Genomic DNA, 18,964 nt, shown 5'->3' on the forward strand with positions numbered 1-18,964 from the left:
CTTCCTGTCAGAGTTCAGCACATGGAGAGTTGATAAGCAGATTAATGTGTCCTGTCTTTCTCTTTCTGTTAGTTGCAAGAAGCACAGCATCCAGAGACAAAGGTTGAACATGGTGACAACATGGCAAAGGAACACCTGCAAAAGTATGATTTAAAGCACTACATAGGAGTGTTTGAATGGTTATAATAAACATAAGCTGTGTAATACTGGAAGCACAATGATACATGTATCTGCTTAGAGTCTACAGAAGCCTTCCATGAATTATTTGCAATGTGTATTTAGGATTTTGGAAGCAGTTCAGAGGTAGAGGATGTGAATTGCATAAGGTTGACATTCTGGGGGTCCTATCTCCAACAAAACTAAGGGAAAACTAATGTCTAATTGCTCACACCCCATTCTTCACATTAACCACCAAAACCCAGATATAGATGAGATGCATTTACCAAATCGCCTACTTTCCAAACATTTCATCAGAAATACATATAATCAGATACAAATGTTTCTTAACTTTTTTTTTTCTAATTGGATAATCTCAGAGTAATTAATAAAAATATACCTACCTTTCAGGATTGAACATGAAGTTTTCAAGTTAGTAGAAACCGTCAAAAAGCAAACAGAGACAATAGAACAGCTTGAGAGAAAACTACCAAGTGAAGATAAAACATTGACAGAAACTGGCCATCGGGTAGGTCAGCCGTTCATTCATTTCTACCACACTGAAGTGGAGATTTTCTTTCTCTAATCATTGGATGTAGGAATATTGTAGGCACCAATAGAATTCTTATGAATAGAGATGTTTATATTACCACCACTAGTGCCAGCCCTCTCAGTTATAAACCCATATAATCAACTATGTTGATAGTAATATGCTAATGGAAAAGACTATAGTTTGTTTTCAGCCCAAGTTTTAAGAAATGCTGCATTTCACTCTCTTCATTCAATGATAAACGCTTTGATTTTTACATTTTTTTCCATTCTGACAAAAATGGGCTGGACATTGCTTTGCAGAAACCTATTAGAGTACCATTATATTTCACAAATCTCTTAATCTTCCAAGAAATTTAATACTCTGTACATTTCTCAATTTATTGTGAGCTCTGAACTGTCAGTGAGTTTGGAAAAATAATTATATCAACTGTGGAGATTTAATGATAGTAATCACCATTCAGCATTGTTTCCAAAGAAATGTGTATTTCTCTTTGGAATCTTAAAAAAGGAATTAATAGCTGTTAAAATAGAGATATAGCTGCTATGTCAAGCAGGGTTATAATAGAAAACTGATTTCCTAGTGTTACAGATTCAGAGCACATTTGTGTGTGTGTGTGTGTGTGTGTGTGTGTGTGTGTGTGTGTGTGTGTGTGTATTTGTTTGTTTGTTTAAATTCACTTTGTTTATTAGCTTTCAAGGACCTTAGAGTCCAACCTTGTCAAGGATTAGTGCATATAATTCTTGGATGCTAATTCATAAATGTCTAATGAAGGGAATCCAACTGTTAATCAAAAAGAGTAGAACCCTTATGTATTTGTCCATGGGAATGAACACTACAATACTTCATTGTGAAGACTCCAGTGCAGTGGGGGTCATTGCGTCCATGAATTGTTTTCCTTACATGTGCTAGCTCGATTAAACAGCAGCTCTGTTAAACAGTCTCCTCTCAGATGAGGTAAGGGCTTTGTTGGCTGAACTTTCTTGTGACAGCAGAAGCTCCATTCATTTGAACGCAGTCATTGGGACCTGCAGGTCTTAAAGGCAAGTTGTGTGATGTGTAAAAGCATTGTGGCTTGACTTGCTGCTTTTCCCATGTAACCAAGTATAAGACAAAGGAAGAGGAGTGGTGATCGAGTTCCTCAACCTTATGGTTTAACCCTGACTGTACTGAAAATCATTTCATCATCCTGTTTTATTCACCTATCATGGAAAGGTAACTGTGTAATTATATATTGATTAATAAATATTCAAATCTCTTTCAGACTTAGCAACTGAAATCAATGCATACACGTATACAATAATGAATCACTTTTTTATAATTTAGATTAAATGCAGTAAACAAGGATGGTAAATGCTTTACCGTCCGCCGTTTTCCATACATTTAAACTTTAGCTAAATTATTGGCTAGAAGTACATAATGCACTGTTATTTATATTATGATTATTTAGTACTATCTCTTCTCAAAACTTTGTAATTTTTTTCAGACACAAGCAGGACAAGAGTTCCTTAATACTTTCAGAGAAATGTATACGACTTCAGTAATGAGCCAGCTGGAACTCAGAATTCAACATCTGGAAAGGGAATTCTCTGAAATTAAGACCCGAACACATGAGAATGTTATGGTGCTGGAAAACTATGTCAAAGTTCATCAGTCACATAAACTGATGGAGTGAGTAAAGCCCAAGAGTCATATAGAATATTCATTCTACTCCTTAATCACCTATCACAAAAGTGCATTTTAACAAAATAGTATCATGGACATAAACACTAACTAGAAAATATAATCTTGGAAACCACTGATGACAAATGAACTGAGCTTCAGGAAGCAAACCCAGAATGACATCTCCCCTTTATTGGTGTATATACTTGTGTGTTTGCTCTTAGTAGTCACATATTTTATCTTGCTTTCTTAGTTTTTTTTTTTCAATAAGTTAGTTGATGATTTTTCATTAATATACCTATACTGCTCCAAATTTGCTTCTCTACACTCCCTGAAATATAAATATTGAACACTTGAACATTTTCTAGAATACAGTAGCATAAACTCACAGTGTCAAGGACAACTGGCATGTCTCCTCTGGGTATCACATCCAGCTAGGCAACTTGCCTTGGTTCACATCTGAGCATTTCCACTAGAGAAAAACCTAGACACAAACAGTTCTTTTAAACATTTCTATTCTTCACAAAGGCACATTCACAGCATCGGAAAATATTAACACGGCATGAAATAGAGAGTATTTCACATGGTGCTTCCAAATAATTCCTTCTTCGATGTGTGATGCTTGATGGGAGGCAAATAAACCAAGTTCTGTGTCAAATGAGACACATTGGTTGGAGGTGGGGAGGGGAATGAGATACTACTTGCCTTCCCACTCTTCACAGGACTGAAGCTAAGCTGAAGGAGGTCACCACCCAATTTGTCATGCTGATTCAGCACAACACAGCATTACTGAACTTGCTAAGCTCCATAATTGTCTCTGAGTGTCCCTGCATGACAAATTTTCATAGAAGATTGGAGAGCCTCTTTACCCAAGAAAACACGGTGACTCCCACTTCAGGCCCACAACCTTCAAATCAGTCCATAACAGCCCACCTAGATACGGTTAGTTGCATTATTAAATTTTTCCCCTCTGGGTAACATAATCTGAGATTTTGATGTGCAAACTACTGAATTGTTTGGTTTTTAAAAGATTTTAATTTTTTCATTCTTAATTATTTAGATTGGGGGGGGCAGCAAGCATGTTGATGACAGAGGACAACTTGAGGAAACCCCTTATCTCTTTCAAATGTGTTTCCTAGGGTTTAGGACTGGGTTGGGCAGGCTTGGTCAAAGATAATCTTATCTGCACCACCCTAACCCTGGCCCTGTTTAGTGTTTCGAGAGTACTGAAAAGGCAAACTCCTATGTGAATGCATGCTGTTAATGATGGTGCTTTCAGTTAGAGCCAGTTGTACATAAAGTACAGTCCGGAGCAGGCATTTCCCAAAAGTGAGATGTTTCTAGGATTAGTATGAAATGCAACCACAACTAGAAAAACCATTATTAACAGGCATAAGTTAAAAAGAAACATGTTTTGTTGAGTAATAAATGTCAGAGATATAAAAGGATGAAAATGTCAGTCCATCTGAGTTGTTTTAGGAAAAGTCCTCTGCTTGCATTTGTGTGCCTGGTTGCCAGCATACAATTTACAACATTTAGAGAATTCGCCTAGATTCCCAAACCTGTGAGAAATGGGTCCCAGACAGAATAAGTTCTGTATTTTTAAAAACTAACTTGCCACCTTTTCAAAGCCTACGAATGACATGGACGATTTCAATAAAGCACTCACCAAGTCGGTTCTGTCTGCACAGTCTGAGCTGCATCAAAAAAAGAAGAAATGTCTGGAATCAGCTAAAGAGAAAATTCTGTAAGACTTTAGCATTTCATATCTGTTTAAGCATTCATTCTTTGTTTTCACCATACTTGTATGAAAAGCAAAGTAAGAATCCATTTTGTATTTGCATTTTCCTACCTGAATTCTTCTAGATTAAAGTTTATCTCAGAAGTTCTAAACAAAAACCTTAAACCAGTTGTTCAAGGCCACATTTCTCTTTAATGATGTTGAAACAATAGCAGTCAAGTCTTTGATATTCAGCTACACTCTTCATCAACCCTATGGTTTGGTTTTGAAAATGTTTTCTTCTTTTCCTTCAGCCAACATTTCAATATAAAATATCTCTTCAGACTTTAACCACATCAAAAGTCTCTCGAATCTGCTTATTTCCCCTTGATTTGTTGTTGAGACACAACATAAACAAATCACATACATTCCACCTTCTAAATGTCTTCCATATGCACCTAATATGTGCATATCTGAATGTGTGCCCCTCTGTCTGTGTGTCTACATGTTTGTATTCATTCATTCGTTTGGGGTATGTGCACTAAGGCTTTTTCCTGTGTACTGGATCTTTCTCCTAAATGAAGTGAAAGACGATTGAAGAAGTTGTAGTTTATCTAAGTCAATTTTATTGGATGGTTACTTCTACAAGCTCTGTGCTTCCATTGCCCTAGTATATTTTGCAGGTAGGGCAGCATTGCAGATCAAAGGTTATATGACTGTTTTTGGTATTTATGTTTCTCTTACATTATCCTGCAAAGTATATATACCACACCAAATCCCATACCAAAGACTCTAGAACACAGGGGTGAAGTTCTGTACATGTACCAGCTCAATCTCGCTAAGTTCAGTGAGTTAGGTGGGTGCTATTTTTAGCAATTAGATCTTGCTGTCAGTCAGTGGAGAGTAATCATGTTCCATATATAATTCAAGTTTTAAGCAGAATTCATGGTGCTATATTGTTTAGTGAATAAAGAATGGAAATAAGATCTGACTCAGTTTATATTTGTTATTTTCCAATATTTCCATGAAGACCTCATTGATTCCTTGGATATAAATGAGCAGAGAAGGAAAGCTGACAATAGATAGATATAAAGATACATACATAAGATAGATATAGAGAGATAAATGTAGATATAGATACCTATAAAGATAGATATATAGTGAGATATAGATGACAGACAAATAGATGATAGATCGATAATGATAATGTATATAAAAGCATTTGTGTTGTGTGTGTTTGTGTGTGTGTGTGTGTGTGTGTGTGTGTGTGTGTCAGGAAAACAATGCTATAATGTTAGTTTTCATCTTTCCCCTTTTGTGAATTCTGGGGACTCAGTTCATGAGACTTACACAAAAAGTTCCATATTTGCTGATTCATCATTTGGCCCCAATGCGAGCTGTTTACATGCTGTATGTGTCTTAAGAAATTCCTTCATATTATTTACTTGAAGTTATAATTTTTAAATGCTTTCCAATAAAGTTAGTTTGAACAAGTAAGAATCATAATTTATTGATTTTTATGTGTTTGCACATAACATATGCTTTATGTTTACTCTAGAGAAGTTGTCACTAATTTAATCTTTACATTCTTGTAGAAGTAAAAATTGTTTTAAACCAACAAAAACATCAACTGTGTGTGAAAATGGAGAGCATAGTTTCTCTGAAGTTTCAAATACCAGGCAATTTGAAAAGAATATTCCAGTTGATGAACAACAACATGAGGTACTTTTCTATGAATTAGGAGACCCAAAAGAGTCAGTTTGATAAATAAACCCCTCTGTGCTTTAACAATAAGTGAGATGTTTTAAAAATACTATCAAGTTGATATTAATAAAAAAGTTGTCAGTTTTCTATAAAACTATATAAGTTCTATAAAAAAGAACAAGCAATTGATTCTCTTTTGTCTCAAAACAGAGTTGATATCTCAAAACCAAGCAACAAACATTGTAGGCTTAGATTTTTTTCAAAACCTACCTTAATAATGATTCTTCAACCTCCCTTTTAGCCCATCACTCACCAGAGGTAAGGGAAAAGAAAGCTTAATAGGAAATGGGAGTTGTGGGCCTGTTTAGAAATAAGTTTTTTGGGTAATTCCAATCTTTGTTGTCAGCATTTCAGTCCAGTAGCAAAACACCAAACATGAATCAGCACCAACAGTTCATGCCACTGAGCAAACACCAAACACAAATCGGTAACAGTGGCTAGACCCAGAAGAAACCACAAGGCTCTGCCCACTAGGCAAGAGTCTGCAGCAGCAGCAACAAGAAACAGCCAGAATACCACCAGAAGTTCTTCGGTGCATTTCTTTCCATGAAGTCACAACAAGTGAAGATCAGTGAAGAAAGCAAGGCGAACCAATGCAAGAATGCCATCAGGAAAAGTCAGCATCAGTGAAGCCCAACAAAGACTAGCAAAGAGCTGCAAGGAGAACCAATGCCACAGTGTCACCCACTGTCTGTTGGGTTATATTTATACTTATTCTAAATATCATATGACCATTTGTCCTGTTAAGTGTCTGCTCTAGTGAAACATCACATGCTCTTTCACCAGGCAGCTTCCAGAAAAACACATGTCTGCTCTCGGTAAAAAATCCTCTTATGTATCTGCTTCAGCACAACATCCTTTCATAAGACAGCTTCCAGAAAAACATCACATGACACAAATGAGTCTCCAACAAACCCAGAAATTCCCACTTTAAAACATTGTATGATTATTTCCATATCACAAATATGAAGTTAACTTTAGAGGATGATTTAATTGAGAAAAATTAGCATATGTAAATGTGAAGTCGTAAATAGTCAAATGAAACCTAGTCTATAGAATTCCCATATTTGCTATTTTGCCAATTCTAAATAAAATTCAGTGATTACAATTTTAAGTCATATTCCACAATGATAATAGTATTTAATAACAACAACAACAATAATAACAATAATAAAGTTAGCCTTACATAGTCTATGTACACTGCACTTATTTCTCCAAAGGGTTAGGGATCATTGTTGAATACTGGACAGGAAGAGTGTAATATCAGAGGTAGTGAATGACTAACTCCAAGTAATGTCATTTATCAACTATATTTAAAATTGTTTGTATCCCTGTTTCCCAATATTCTATAGTTCCTAATTTTAAAAAATTAAAACATTTACAGAGTTGTGAGAATCTAAATTGAAAGGATGTGACATGAAATTTCTTTCCTCAATAGTATCACATTCTTTAAAGGAGATTATGTGAAATTCTACACAGGTTAATTTCATATTTATCATTTGACAATTTATTATTCAATTCTCCAAAGTTTAGTGGGTTAAACAACCTTCATTTCATTCTAAAATCTACAGATTGAGAAGACCTTGGCAAGGACAGATGATGCCTTCTCCAACGACATTCAGCTGGAACAGACTGAAAAGGTATAAGGCTGGAGTGTTATTCCCTAATGTATCTGCTTGCTTTGGATACTGGCAGTAGCTTCATTTGAAGTAGGGTGGTGGAACACTCATGTAGGAACACGTAGGCTTTCCTGATGCCCTTACAACACGATGATAACATTGATGCGAAGTACTTTCTAAACGACTGTTGAAAATCACAAGGCATGAATCTTATCACATCTGTTTATTAGAAGCAAGTTTGAGATTTTTCCATATGACATTTGTGGAATTGAATATTACAGAATGACAGGTTCTCAAATTATTGTTATATTATGTCCTAAAAAGGTATATAACTCAACCATTGGAAATAAGTCTCATTTACATATAACCTTATCAAATAATCCATTATTGTGGATGAAACAAACTATTATTTACAAATTCAAAAAACACTCCGTTGTTCACTGTGAGGGCTGTGTGGAAGACAGAGAGGGCAGGTCACATCTGTGTTGACTTGGTTAGGGTGAAGGAACTCACTCCCTAAAGAAATACTTAAATTCATTTTGATCCCAGCTCAGTTAACAGTTCCTCTCAAAGGTGATTCTTCTCCAACCTCCCTCTGCCAGGTGTCTTGTAGCTGCTGTTTAACAACAATCACACACCGTCAGTTTTTGTGTCAGTTTGATCTCCTTATGTTGTTGCTTTAACAGTCACCAGGTTTAACAGACAGGAGCCTTTCTGAAGTACTTGTAATTTTATATTCTAAGTCCATAGTATAACATACTCTGAAAATTATTTTTAATAAAAATTATTCATTATCAATACCTTTAATTCATCCTGTGACTTTTTCAAAATATCTACTTCCATGGGCACTGACATGAGAACAATTTAGGGCTCAGTAGCTATGTCAGCACTAGAGGACTTATCTCCAATACATCAGACTTACTTTGATAATTCCACACACAAACACAAATACACAGACATAAATGTACACATATTTAAATGTTCAGAGTTACTGCCCCAAACTAAACACATAGTAGTTCTTGTTATCACAATTAAAAGAAAATATATCTTTTAAATTTATTTCAGATAGTAAGAGAAGATCAAGAAATGTTTGACAACATACCAGGGAACCACAATGCCTTGTTCATAAGCCCAAGGGAATTCAAATGTACAAATCTGGAATCTGAACACTCAAAAGAAACAACTCATCAAGCCTTATGTAAAGCTGAACCAGAACATTATAAGGATCCCTGTCTAGGATGGGTAGCAATGACAAGTTCGTCATCTCAAGGACAACTAAGGCAAGTCAGTAATTTGTCTCTGAAAAACGATTGTTAGTGAAAGACATTGATGAGATTCCATGGTGTGAAATCAAGCTAGAGAATATAATTTTGGAAAGCAATCTTACTAAGTAAACTTTCTTTTAATATGCTCACTCAAAAATAGTTGCTATTTATTTTACAGGTTTGGGTTGCATGGTGCTCTCCCACACAATCGCTTAATAATGTACATTTTGTTTAGTTATTCTCTTGTAAAATTGCAGATCAGAATACCCATGAATTTATGAATTAAAAGTTTAATTGTTATCTGAGTATTATAATATATGTACCAAGATATATAGTACTAATGCTATATAGGTGGCCACATTCTAACACTTTGCCAATGGACTTTCAACTGTATTACCTGGTGTTTCCACCAGAGGGTTCGTAGGGGTGGTCCTCCTAAGTTGTTCTGTGCTGTGTGAAGTAAGGATTGCAATGTAGGGAAAGGTTAACATGAAGGCAAAGATAAGTATGATTTAAGAGTGGATAAAACAGGCCCTTGTTCATCAGGAAGGGTGTGTAGAGACAAAATGGTATGGTCCCATCTCTGATGAATTGGTAAGCATGGGAGGAGCTGTCTATAAAGCTCATGCCATGCTTACCATGTTTTAGTTGCCACTATAAAGTTTTAGTTGCCACTATAATCAAGGAATTTATCATGGACAATTATTTCACACTGCTTCTTGGCAGATACAAGGGCCATTTTAGCAGGTAGCAGTTTAACCTGCAGAGCCACACATGTGTGACAGCCATTTCCCTGACCCCTGCATTGTATTTCTTTTTAGTTTGGAATCTATAAATATAATTATTTCCAGTTGAATGTTCAGATGTTGTTTGTGGGGGAGGGGGATGTACTTGCTCATTTGCCACTATTAGAAGTCATTCATGGGAAAATACACTGAGTTCTGCTTGGCCATATAGAAGGAATGGTGTGACATGGTTTCCTGCCCCTGGAACAGAGCCAGAAGGTCATGGGCCTCCACAAGTGTTGATAGTTGCTGGGCTTGAGGCTTGTTTGTATTATATATACACACACGTATATACTTTCTGTTCCTCTTTCCTGAAATATTCTCTCTGCTAAGGTTACATACAGGGAAATGTCCTCTTTGCCAAGGTTAATGACTCCATGATAATCAGTGACAGCACAAGTCTAGGATGCAAGAGTGTAGCATATCTCAGCAAAATGGTAAAATCTGGGACCTTCAAGATAGCCCTTAAGGCTGTGGAAAATAACTCTGAAAATATGAGTTCAAAAATATATAATTTCATAACTATGCAAATGAATTATATAAGGAGCTTCTCAGACCTAAAAGAACAAAGGCACCTGCACTATAAGCCAGCTTGTCAGAAAATTACAAAGTCAGGCAGATACAAAGGCAGGCAGATTCCTGAGTTCAAGGTCAGCCTGGGACAGAGCTAGGTTAAACCCAGGCATGGTAGGAATGGTAATCTCAGGGCAAGATCCCACCTAACTAGCTTATTGTTTGTGCTTACAGAACCAGGCAAATATCTGAATTTATCTGCGATGTTAAAAAACAAAAAACAAACAAACAAACAAAAAAACCCATGTGTGTGTTGTCTTTTTGTAAGAATCAGGGTGCTGAGGTCATGGAATACTGACTTAAGGGGGTCATGGAATGCTGACTTAAGGGGGTCATGGAATGCTGACTTAAGGGATAATCATAAGGGAACCTGGGGTATTGGCTAAAATGATATGTAAATAAAAGACTGGGATTTTGATCTGTAAGAGAGGAGCTATTCAGAGAGTTTCTGGAATTGCAAGAGAAAGCTGTCTCAGTAGAGAGTTATCTGGAAAGCTGTCTCTACCAGAACATAGGCCATCAGTTTGTAACCCACAATTTGACCTTGAGTCATTCTTTCTCAGCTCCCAGATACCCTTTCCTCAAAACCCCTCTCCAAGATGAGGCTGGTCCTTGGTAACAATTAGACTTATGCTTGCCTTTGGGAATCTTCACAGGTCTAAGGACAGACAAGATGGGTCCATGATGAGAAGGAACTTCAATAAAATGGAAGCTTATACACCTGCATCAAACATGTGCATGATGAGCTCTGATTCAGGGTTTGGATCTGGACAACTCTACAACAGTTTAGGATACAGCAGAAATGTCCTGCAAAGAGAACCCTTAATGACAAGCTCAAGACCACAGCCCTTTGAGAATTCGTTGAGCTTCCTAAACAAGGTGAGTTGTGCTGTTTTTCTTTGGTTTCCGGTGTCTTATATAATTGTGTTCTTAATTGAGTGGCATGCTGTGTTGGTTAATTAACTCATTCATCTTAAATTAATCTCACAATTTTGTGTTAATAAAGAAACCAATTGTATACATTTTAAAATCCTTGGAGACTGCATTTACAACAAATAGTCACTTGAGTCATTAGTTATTTATATTTATTATGATGCATATCTTTATAGGCTTATGTAAATTAAATCTTAGAAAATTACCATTGTCTCAGGTCATCACAGGTAAACTTTGTAAGGTATTGGCTCTGATTTCTAAGTGGTGTTGTTAGGGATCAGGTTCATAGTAGTCTCAATGTATTTTCCCAGCATCCCAAGTTTGACATCATATTGAATATCTTGGTTAACTGCCTACAGTTAAGGAAATCTGAAAATACATTTTTCCCTGAGAATACTTTTTATGAAACCTGTATATTTGCTAAATCAAAAAGAAAAGAAAAATGTTTTTATTTTTCTGTCTTATTTACATACTGATTTCAATTTTTTCAGTGTGATTAGTGCTGTGTAATCTTATAATAAAACTAATTATCTATCTATCTATCTATCTATCTATCTATCTATCTATCTATCTATCTCACTCAGTAGACCTGGCTGCCTTGAACTCAGAGATTCACCTGCCTCCACTTCCTGAGTGGTGGGATTAGAGGCAAGTGTCATGACCACCAGCTAAAAGTAATTTTGTTAATCAAATATTTCAATTGTAAAAATGGAGGGTTTTTCCTTGTTTTTACTTGAAAGGATGATGATTCGGAGGTGAGAGCTATATAAAAAGTCTTCACATCACAACCAACGTGAAAATATAAAGTCTGTCTCTCCTATCTAGTGTCATGAGTATACTTTCTATATCCTCTGGAATTCCAATAGGAATCTTGCCAACAAGATATCTGTTCTCTCAGAACCCCAATTCGTTTTTTATTAATAGCTCTTTATATTGTTTTCCAATTTATTTGTGACAAATAACACTTGATATGTTTATTAATGGGAATTTAGTGTTTTTAATAATTCCCTTGGTTAAAGTCTTATTTATGAAAACTGACAAGAAATGTGTTTACTTGGCAGTTCTGGTGACTGGTGGTTTTATATTGCTTCTCACTGGCATTGTCATTAACAAGTCACTCTTACTTACTATGGGCTTCTTTAAAAGAAACTAAATTCTGTAAAGTCCTCTTCTGGATCTCTTCAGAGCCATCATTTGCCAATTTATTCCAATTACCCGAAATTTAGTGGATTAAAGAATACTCACTATGTTTCTCAATCTCCGGCTTGAGAAAATCTTGAAAAGGTCGGAGCCTCTCTTCTTCACTGACATTTAGTTGAGAACAGAATGGGAGGCTGGTATCCCATGCAGTACTATTTCCAACATGTCTGCTTGCTCTGAATGTTGCTATTGGATGCTGAGGAATTTGATATGCAGTAGGGTGGGGTAGAACACCCATGTGGGAACACCTACACTTTCCTTGTAGATTGAGGAAAGTGTTATTCTGCTTATACTTCCTATCCAGTGTCATGACTCTATGCTGTTTATCACAAAGGAAGTCAGGACAGGAACTCAAACAGGGCAGGGACTTGGAGGCAGGAGCTGATGCTGAGGCCGTGAAGGAGTGTTGCTTATTGAATTGCTCCTCATGGCTTGCTTGACCTGCTTTCTTATAGAACTCAGGACCATCAGCCCAGGGATGGATCCACCCACCATGGTCTGGATTGATCACTACTTGAGAAAATGTTCCACAGCTGTATCTCATAGAGGCATTTCCTCAACTGAGACTCTTTTCTCTTTGATGACTCTAGCTTGTGTCAAGTTGACATATAAAACCAGTCAGTACAAATATTAAAGAATGACAGGTTTTCAAACTACTATTATGAAATGTCCTCTGGTCAAAATTCATATAATTCTCATCCTTGAAAATTATGCCCATTTGCACTCAACCCTATCAAATAATCAGTTATTATGGATAAAGCAAACTATAATTTACAAATTAAAAGACACTACCTTGTCCACTATGAGGGCTGTGTGGCTTGTTCACAGAGAGGGCAGGTCACATCTGTGGTGACTTAGGTAGGATGAAGGAGCTCACTCCCTAAGTAAATGCTTCAGTTCATTTTGATCCCATGTCAGTTAACATTTCCTCTCAGAGGTGATTCTTCTCCAACCTCCCTCTGTTGACTGTCTTGTAGCTTACGTGTAAAGGCCGTTCCTTTCCTCATGGCTTTTGCATCATTTTTCTCCATTGGCCTTTATGACCTTCATGTTCGTCTTTCCGAAGCACATATGGCTTTATATTATAGGTCCAGAGAATAACATACTTTGAAAATGATTTTAATTTAAATTATTCTTTCTTCATGTGTTTCACTCATTATGTATTTTTTTCAAAAATATCGAATTACATGGCAATAACATGAGAGTGATTCAGGGCTGAGTTTATAGGTCAGTAGTAGAGGACTTAAAACTAATGGCCCAGAGCCTACTTTCATATACCATAGTATACACACACTAAGCCTAGATCCATTTTAATTTGTTTTTTAATTCAGATCAAGTGTAGACATATAGTTGATGAATATTTTAAAGCTCTATTTTTCACATATTTCAATGTTCAGAATCACTGACCTGAAACTATAGTAATCAAACATGTACATGTATTGTTAGCACAATTTAAATACATATATTTAAACTCTTTTTCAGGTAAGAGAAGAAAATCAGCAAACTTCTTATGACAAAATAGGAAACCATAATGCCTCATTCATAAAGCCACAGAAATCTACACTTTCAAACCTGCAGTCCAAACACCCAGAAGAAGTAATTCATCAAGCCTCATGTAAAGCAGAACCAAGATACTATGAAGAGCCATATCCTGAAAGGATAGAAATGACAAAGCCATTACCTTATGATCAACTACAGTAAGTATATAATATATATCTATGTAATATATATGTACATAAAATATGGAGGGAAAGAAAACTAATGTCAGTAATTTGTGTCTGAAGAATAATTATCATTGAAAGACATTCATGAGATTTTATGATGTGAAATCAAGCTGAGGAATATAATTGTGGAAAACTAATGTTTAGACTGTAAAGATCAGAATACCCATGAGTTTCTAAATGAATACTTTAGCTATTGTTTGCATATGATATCCAAGCTACGGGGTCTAACAGTACTAGTGCTACACCAGGGCCACATTCCAGTGCTTTGTTAGTTGACTTTCAACTGTATTACTTGGTGTCCCCACTAGAGGGTTTGTACAGAGGCTCTTCCTAAGGTTTTCTGTGCTGTGTAAAGTCATGAGCAGAAGGTTACCATGAAGGTAAAGATAAACCATAATTTAAAAGTGGTTAAAACAGTTCCATGTTTGTTGGGAAGGAGGTGTGGAGACAGAATGGCTGGCCATGTCCATGGTGAGATGGTGAGCTCGAGATGAGCTGTCTGAGAAGCTGCTTCAGTTTGTTTTTGCTTGTATTTTTAAAAACAGAAGTTATCCAGGGCATCATCTACACAGTTCCTTGGCAATTACAAGTATTTCTAAGGACACCATCAAAAAATCTTAAAATAGGGCCATTCCATCAGTTTAACCTGCAAAGTTACATACACATCAGTGACAGCCATTTCTCTGCTTCTTGCTTTGTTTGTTTCTTTTTATTTTGGAATCCAGACATAGAGTTCTTTCCAGTTCCACTTTAAATCACAACTGTACAAATTACCAGACACAGCTACAATGTTTAGACATTGTTAGGTGGGAAAGTCATTTACTACCTGCCCCCTACCCCATTTTTAAGGAGTCCTTCAAGGGAAAATGAGACACTCTTATATTTGCCTTTGGCATCTTCACAGGACTAAGGACAGGCAAGATGAGTCCTTGAGGAGGAACTTTGATAAGATGAAGGCTTATAGTTCTAAGCCAAACTTGTGTACAACAACAAACCCTGCTCCAGGGTTTGGATCTGGACAACTCTACAACAGTTTGGAACACAGCGGAAGTCTCACGCAAAGAGAAGCCATGATGCCAAGCTCCAGGCCGTATCATTTTGTGGAAAGTCTGGATAGCTATCTATGCAGGGTCAGCTGTGCTACACCTTTTGATTATGGTTTCATATGTCTGTTATAATTCTTGTTTTTAATTTGGTGATGTAATTCACTCATTGTAAATTAATATCACAATTGTGTATTAATATAGAAAGAAAATCAATTTTACACACTTATAAATCCTCAGAGCTCTCACTTTCAGTAAATAACTTTTTCTTAATTTGAGTCAATAGATGTGACTACTAAAACACGCTGAACTTTCTTTAAAGGCTATAAGGGAAACTAATTTTAGTGTTTTGCTGTGGTCACAGGAAGACTTAAAAAGGGATTGGCTAAGCCCCTAATTAACTTTGGTTTAGCTCAAGTTCAGAGTAATCTTAAGAATATTCCTAAGCTTGACATCCAAACAACTACTCTTGTGTGAATGTTTCAAGTTTAAAGGAATCGGAGAGGAATGCTTTTTATGAAGGGTCTATACCTATAAGTGTCAAAGAAAATTAAGACTATTCCCTTAATTTCTGCTTTATTTACCACATGTTGATTTCAGGTTTGATTCAGTGTAACCACTATTGTACACTCCTTAATATCATGAAGGCAATTTTCTTAAGCCGGATATAATGTTTCAAAGTGAGGTTCACTAAGTTTGTGGACCTTGCCCTCAGACGGGGATTCAGAGCTAAGATTGCAGTTATATAACTCCCTTCAACTGCTACCTCCTTAAAAACCCAAGTTGTATTTTTCCTATCCACTCTCATGTGTGACCCCATGCTATCGCCGTGCCCTTGTCCTTTGCAGTTGAAATAGGAATATTTTTTATCTAAACATATGGAAACATATTTTCTTAAGATTACAACTTATTTCTCTTTTTTTCATTTTTAATTATTGGATATTTTATTTACATTTCAGATGTTAACCTCTTTCTCCATTTTCCCCCCACCCAGGAATCCCCTATTCCATTCCCCCTCCTCCTTCTTCTATGAGGATGTGTCCCCACCCACCCACTCCCACCTCCCCACCCTCGACTTTCCCCACACTGGGGCATCCAACCTTCATGGGACCAAGGACCTCCTCTCCCACCTGTGCCCAACAAGACCATCCTCCCCTACATATACAGCTGGAGCCATTGGTCCCTCCCTATGTGCTCCCAGGCCGGTGGTTTAGACCCTGGGAGCTTTGGTTGGTTGGTATTGCTCTCCCCATGGGGCTGCAAACCCTTTCAGCTCCTTCGGTCTTTTAACTCCTCCATGCATGAGCATGGGCGATCTTTCCATCTTCTGAGATCTTCAATTTCTTTATTCAGAGACTTGAAGTTCTTGTCATACAGATCTCTCACTTGCTTGGTTAGATTCACACCAAGGTATTTTATATTATTTGTGACTATTGTGAAAAATGTCATTTCCCTAATTTCTTTCTCAGCCTGTTTATCCTTCGAGTAGAGGAAAGCTACTCATTTGTTTGAGTTGATTTTATATTCAGCCACTTTGCTAAAGTTGTTTATCAGGTTTAGGAGTTCTCTGGTGGAGGTTTTGGGGTCACTTAAGTATACTATCATATCATCTGCAAATAGTGATATTTTTGACTTCTTCTTTTCTGATTTGTATCCCTTTGACTTCCTTTTGTTGTCTAATTGCTCTGGCTAGGACTTCCAGTACTATATTGAATAGGTAGGGATAGAGTGGGCAGCCTTGTCTAGTCCCTGATCTTAGTGGGATTGCTTCAAGTTTCTCTCCATTTAGTTTGATGTTGGCTACTGGTTTGCTGTATATTACTTTTACTATGTTTAGGTATGGGCCTTGAATCCCTAATCTTTCCAAGACTTTTTACTATGAAGAGATGTTGAATTTTATCAAATGCTTTCTCAGCATCTAATGAGATGTTCATTTTTTTTTTTAGTTTGTTTATATAGTGGATTACAATGATGGATTTCCAAATATTGAACCATCCCTGCATTCCTGGGGTAAAGCCTACTTGATCATAATGGATGATTGTTTTGATGTATTTTTGGGTTCAGTTTGCGAGAATTTTATCGAGTATGTTTGCATCAATATTCATAAGACAGATTGGTCTAAAGTTTCTTTCTTTGTTCTGTCTTTGTGTGGTTTAGGTATGAGTGTAATTTTGGCTTCATAGAACGAGTTGGTAGTGTTCCTTCTGTTTCTATTTTGTGGAATAGTTTAAAGAAAATCGGTATTAGGTCTTCTTTGAAGATCTGATAGAATTCTACACTAAAACCATTTGGTTCTGGGCTTTTTTTGGTGGGGAGACTTTAATGACTGCTGCTATTTCTTTAGGGGTTATGGGACTGTTTAGATGGTTTATCTGCTCCTGATTTAACTTTGGTACCTGGTATCTGTCTAGAAAATTGTCCATTTCATCCAGATTTTCCAGTTTTGTTGAGTATAGGCTTTTGTAGTAGGACCTGATGATTTTTTTTTTAATTTCCTCAGTTTTTGTTGTTATGTCTCCCTTTTCAGTTCTGATTTTATTAATTTGGATACTGTCTCTTGTGCCCTCTGGTTAGTCTGGCTAAGGGTTTATCTATCTTTTTTATTTTCTCAAAGAACCAGCTCCTGGTTTTGTTGATACTTTGTATAGTTCTTTTTGTTTCTACTTGGTTGATTTCAGCCCTGAGTTTGATTATTTCCTGCAGTCTACTCCTCTTAGATGTATGTGCTTCTTTTTGTTCTAGAGCTTTCAGGTGTGCTGTCAACTTGCTAATGTATGCTCTCTGCAGTTTCTTTTTGTAAGCAAATTGTTTTCCATCCTTTTACTCTGAGGTAGTTTCTGTCTTTGTCACTGAGGTACGTTTCCTGTATGCAGCAAAATTCTGGGTCCTGTTTATATATCCAGTCTGTGTTAGTCTACATCTTTTTATTGGGGAATCGAGTCCATTGATGTTAAGAGATATTAAGGAAAAATGATTGTTGCTTCCTGTTATTTTTGTTATTAGAGGTAGAATTATGTTTGTGTAGTGCAGTGGTTCCTCTAGAATGAGTCTGAATAAGGTGTCTTCATGGGAGCAGACCAGCTAGGTATCTGCCCCAGCCAAAAGAACCAAGAGAGGGGCAGAAGGGGAGTGGTATTCTGGAGGAGTGGGGTTTGGGTGCGTGATGGGGTCCTGAGTGCCCCAGGATCCCAGTAGCAGCTCTGGGGTGTAGGGTTGTGGGAAAGAGTTCTTACCCACCATTCTGAGTGCAGTGGTTCTTTTATGATAGCTCAGGAAATCGTGTCTTCACAGCAGCAGACCAGCTAGGTGTCAGCCCCAGCCAAAAGGGTACAACTTATTACTTTTTTAAAATTATTCATTCAGCAAACATTGATATAGTCATTTTAGGGGAATTTAACATTTCCTAGAATTTTTGGTTTGGTTTGTTTTGTTCGAGACAGGATTTCTCTGTGTAGCACTGACTATCCTGGACCTTGCTCTGTAGACCAGCCTGGCCTCAAAATCAGAGAGATCCACTTGCCTCTGTCTCCCAAGTGCTGGGATTAAAGGCATGCATAACTACCAGGATGTTACAATTTTTTTTATTAAAGTTTCAGTAAGCATCTGTGCATCAACACCTGTTGCAATGGTCACACAGCCTGTCCCTTGCAAAGTGTTAAGAAAACATAGCGCTTGACACAGTTTGAGATGAATATCTACTACTGGAACAATTTTTGATCTAGGGTGATTTATAAAAGAAAATACTTTTTAAAAATAGAGTTAGTTATTTTATTCTGTATATACTGTTATTAAAGCAGCCATTTCAATCAGTAAACATTGATGCCTATTTTTCAGGATCTTTTTGATCCCAGAAAATATCATGGACTCATATCAACTAGAGCCTCGGCTCTCTTTCTCCCATAACTGACATCTTTAAAATCTAAAATGTCCTAATAAGTTTTGCAACTGAATATCATAAAAGGGAAAAATA

General features: G+C 36.7%; 1 protein-coding gene across 5 annotated transcripts in view; it reads left to right on the top strand.

Moving 5' to 3' along the window:
- The window catches only part of LOC117703140 (uncharacterized), a 135,423-nt gene that overhangs the window by 114,969 nt on the left and 1,490 nt on the right, over positions 1 to 18,964 (top strand). For 3 of the 5 annotated variants that reach the window (XM_076928856.1, XM_076928857.1, XM_076928858.1), the window contains exons 67-77: positions 73 to 143; positions 568 to 685; positions 2,193 to 2,377; positions 3,091 to 3,310; positions 4,000 to 4,115; positions 5,684 to 5,810; positions 7,424 to 7,492; positions 8,537 to 8,751; positions 10,751 to 10,973; positions 13,710 to 13,924; positions 14,856 to 15,081. In XM_076928856.1, the coding sequence (XP_076784971.1) occupies positions 73 to 143; positions 568 to 685; positions 2,193 to 2,377; positions 3,091 to 3,310; positions 4,000 to 4,115; positions 5,684 to 5,810; positions 7,424 to 7,492; positions 8,537 to 8,751; positions 10,751 to 10,973; positions 13,710 to 13,924; positions 14,856 to 15,081 (1,785 nt within the window). The remainder of the gene's footprint in view (positions 1 to 72; positions 144 to 567; positions 686 to 2,192; positions 2,378 to 3,090; positions 3,311 to 3,999; positions 4,116 to 5,683; positions 5,811 to 7,423; positions 7,493 to 8,536; positions 8,752 to 10,750; positions 10,974 to 13,709; positions 13,925 to 14,855; positions 15,082 to 18,964) is intronic. The other 2 variants (XM_076928859.1, XM_076928860.1) reach the window with 1 other exon arrangement.

Source organism: Arvicanthis niloticus, chromosome 2, assembly GCF_011762505.2.
Source record: "Arvicanthis niloticus isolate mArvNil1 chromosome 2, mArvNil1.pat.X, whole genome shotgun sequence".
Classification (NCBI taxonomy): domain Eukaryota; kingdom Metazoa; phylum Chordata; class Mammalia; order Rodentia; family Muridae; genus Arvicanthis; species Arvicanthis niloticus.